The sequence below is a fragment of the Mus musculus genome, chromosome 4 (genome assembly GCF_000001635.26).
Source record: "Mus musculus strain C57BL/6J chromosome 4, GRCm38.p6 C57BL/6J".
Classification (NCBI taxonomy): domain Eukaryota; kingdom Metazoa; phylum Chordata; class Mammalia; order Rodentia; family Muridae; genus Mus; species Mus musculus.
This window is the reverse complement of record NC_000070.6, coordinates 88,520,749-88,524,801: the sequence shown is the minus strand read 5'-3', so window position 1 is coordinate 88,524,801 and position 4,053 is coordinate 88,520,749. Positions and strand designations below refer to the sequence as shown.

General features: G+C 41.2%; 1 protein-coding gene across 1 annotated transcript; it reads left to right on the top strand.

The window, feature by feature from the left end:
* The first annotated feature begins 2,007 nt into the window (after positions 1-2,007).
* Ifnb1 (interferon beta 1, fibroblast) lies at positions 2,008-2,777 on the top strand. Its single transcript, NM_010510.1, has one exon. The coding sequence runs from the start codon at positions 2,028-2,030 to the stop codon at positions 2,574-2,576; it is 549 nt and encodes a 182-aa protein (NP_034640.1). The 5' UTR covers positions 2,008-2,027; the 3' UTR covers positions 2,577-2,777.
* Positions 2,778-4,053: the final 1,276 nt, after the last annotated feature.

Below are 4,053 nucleotides of genomic sequence, written 5' to 3'. Positions count from 1 at the left end.
AATCTCATGAGCAAGAATCCCAGAAAACAAATCAGAAGTTATGTTCATCTTTCTGATCCAGCCTCCAAAATCATCATTGGTTCTTAAATATAAAAATCTGCCCAGACCTAAGAGGAGACACAGACACTCCCACACACCTTTCAGTGGGTGAACCTAAAGTCATGCAGAATAAGAATTCTGTTTCAGCTGGTTTTGAAAAACAAAATCTTTGTACTTCAAATGTTTGAATAAATTTATGACTCGAGTTGACGGCACCCTAGAGCTTTTATTACTCTGTTCCCTTTGCAGATATGGTTAATGAAAATGGTAACCTTGGCCAATGATGTGGTTCAGCAGATTTCGGGATACTACATGATCAAAGAAGAGAACAGACTTCTATACATTGTCTTCTTACCTCCTATCTGCCCACTGTGGCACTCACACCCATCATTCCTGCCCCCACCAAATAAATGTACATTTAAAATTATAAAATAAAAATTCCTACGTCATTTTTTGTTTAACTTACATTTTTATAAACCCACTAACAGCAGACAGGTCTCATCTTTATCAGTCCCTCAAGGTTCTCTTCCTGGCGTCTGGCTAGTTTTAATTTTTCTGTGGGGAACCCCCTGGAGAGGGCAGAGAATGATGTTTTCCATTCTTTATCACCAGCATGGTTCTGACACTGGCCTTTCCCTGGCTTTCTTGGTGGCTTTGCTATACTGAAATGTATAATTTGTCCACAGTCACATTATCAGTATTTCCTACTATGCCTTGGAATTCATGTATTGATAAAATAGAACACCCTTCTTCCAATGTCATTTTTCACATTCCTTTATTTGGTCATTTGACCTTCTAATCCACTGCATATGTTTTATGTATCTTATAATATTGAACAAATCTCACTTTGCCCTTAGTCAATATGTAATAATGTTTATGTATTGTTGGATTTTAGCTGTGATATATGTTTCAAAAGATTCAAGGTTTTTCTCCAATGGAGATTTCTCCCAAAGAACTCATTTTTGTGACTGTGAATAATTTAACAAAACCTATTGTTTTGTTTTGTTTTTTAAAGTTTCTTTTTTACTTCATTTCTAGAGTTTCCGACTCTGGTTTTTACTATTCTAAATAATTATTTAATACGCTAAGCTCTTGCATGAGAGCACTGCAGCTGTGATCTGAGTTATATGCACAAGATCCTGGAATATTTTCATTATCCTGGAGACACTGTGTTACTAATAACTCTGTATTTGTTCCTGCCAGTACTTACTCTCTCCTGTGGCCCCTCATTGTCCTTGCTCCTTTAGAAGTGGCCCAAGTTGGTTTTTCTCACTTCTCAGAGCTCCCTCTTCTGTTGCTTTGGTGAAGTGCTGGGAAACTTGGCTGCTTCTCTCTCTGTTACCCACTCACAACCCTTCCTTCCCTGGTCTCTTGTTTTGACACTGCTCAAACTGGACCCCCACTTTAAGCAGTTTCTCCAGGATGTGGGGTTCTCTCCCAAAGGGAGCTATGGCCCATTGATGTGCCATTTCTCTTATAGTACACTATTGTAAGCCCCCTGGGAGCTCACAGAGACCCTCTCCCACCATCCCACTATTTCAAAGGGCAGCAGCTGTGCCATCCTTTCAGGATGAGCAGCTACTCTGCCTGGCTTTTCAGTGGACACTTTGGCTGTTTGAGAGTTCTTTTATCTTCAGGGCTGTCTCCTTTCTGTTCTTCTCTCCTGGATATTTCTCTTCCTTTGCTCCAGCAATTGGTGAAACTGTACAAGATTTTATAAATCCTTAGTTTGTATATATTTTAACCCAGTACATAGCATATAAAATAGCCAGGAGCTTGAATAAAATGAATATTAGAAGCTGTTAGAATAAGAGAAAATGACAGAGGAAAACTGAAAGGGAGAACTGAAAGTGGGAAATTCCTCTGAGGCAGAAAGGACCATCCCTTATAAATAGCACAGGCCATGAAGGAAGATCATTCTCACTGCAGCCTTTGACAGCCTTTGCCTCATCTTGCAGGTAGCAGCCGACACCAGCCTGGCTTCCATCATGAACAACAGGTGGATCCTCCACGCTGCGTTCCTGCTGTGCTTCTCCACCACAGCCCTCTCCATCAACTATAAGCAGCTCCAGCTCCAAGAAAGGACGAACATTCGGAAATGTCAGGAGCTCCTGGAGCAGCTGAATGGAAAGATCAACCTCACCTACAGGGCGGACTTCAAGATCCCTATGGAGATGACGGAGAAGATGCAGAAGAGTTACACTGCCTTTGCCATCCAAGAGATGCTCCAGAATGTCTTTCTTGTCTTCAGAAACAATTTCTCCAGCACTGGGTGGAATGAGACTATTGTTGTACGTCTCCTGGATGAACTCCACCAGCAGACAGTGTTTCTGAAGACAGTACTAGAGGAAAAGCAAGAGGAAAGATTGACGTGGGAGATGTCCTCAACTGCTCTCCACTTGAAGAGCTATTACTGGAGGGTGCAAAGGTACCTTAAACTCATGAAGTACAACAGCTACGCCTGGATGGTGGTCCGAGCAGAGATCTTCAGGAACTTTCTCATCATTCGAAGACTTACCAGAAACTTCCAAAACTGAAGACCTGTCAGTTGATGCCTCAGAATGAGTGGTGGTTGCAGGCAACCTTTAAGCATCAGAGGCGGACTCTGGGACTGGTAGTGAATCTACTGCATTTGAAAGGTCAAAGGAAAACAGAGTTTTTATTAATTTATAATTTAAATTATTTTCTACTTTTTATTTAAACTTTTTAACCTCAGAAAATAAAATATTTATAATACAAAAAGTCAACACGACAATTTAATTTCTACTGGTTTCTATAGCCATCTATGTTAATAATTGCTGGACACTTCTTATAAAGGGTTCTTTGTAAAGTACTCCTTTAAAAAAAGTAGTATAGTTTCTGGCTCCTGCCTTTGAGGAACTTAAAATCAAAAGGAAGACACATGCAATACACAAGGTAAGAGATAATGGGAAATCTAAAGCATCTAGGGAAATGACTGTGGCATCACCTGCTATGGGATTGATAAAGGAAGCAGCAAGCAGGTGGCTCTAAAGCCAGAACCTGGGGTACCTTCTGCTTCTCCTCTATTGCTGGGGCTCTGTGCTTATAAAGTTACAGCCTGCCTGGGCATTTAGGGTGGCCAGACAGAGGAATGTATCACCTCTTTTATTTACCCCAAAACCTTTGCCATCAGGGAAATGATCTGCTCCAGGTTTAGTGAATGTGTATGTGCTTCTAAGCCTACAGATGAGGAGCCCCTAAGCACCCCGATCCTTACTAAATGCCTTTATCTTGCTCCTCATGATCCCCTGGGGAAGCTGAGGGTGTCTGTCCCTTCTTCACTTCACATCTGCATCATCTTGTTCTTCATCCACCTCTCAGAATTATCTGCTCCTGGCCCCTCAACTTGGTTCACACAGAATCCTGGGTTTATCCTTCTGGCTTCCATCTTTTCTGCAACTCTCAGAGCCAAATCCGAGATAGATGATCAAATTAAACCTGGTCCCTAAGTGGGAAGCAAGAAAGTATATACAAAAGGGGCATTCAGGAGAGACAGAAAACACCAATGTCTCCAACAACTGTCCTGAGAAAAATCAAAACTTTTAAGGAATTCTTCTGGTACCTTGCCAGCATGTGCCAACTGGCTAGATTTTTGTCCCTGTACCTAATCCTTAAGAGCTTGGGTTTTTATGACTCCTACTACCACATGTGACAACTATGACTTAAGATATTCTAATAAAATGGACACTGTTCAGAGCAGCTCTGGACACAATTGATTTAATCCCCTTCACATATACTTCTTGGGTGGAAATAATTCTGCTACTTCATGTTCCAGGGCAGGCAGGAAACTAAGTGTCAAAAAGATCTAGTAATCACTCTAAGTTCTTATTACTAATAAGTGGAGGGTTTCCAGAGGGAGTGCAATGTGAAAAAAATCATGGAGGTTATTACTGGGTTGAGGCATTTTTTCTGAGAGCATTACAAAACTTTGAGTGCTTCATCTAGAAGAGTGAGTCCTTAATAGAAGAATTCTGGCAGGGGACAAGCTACTAT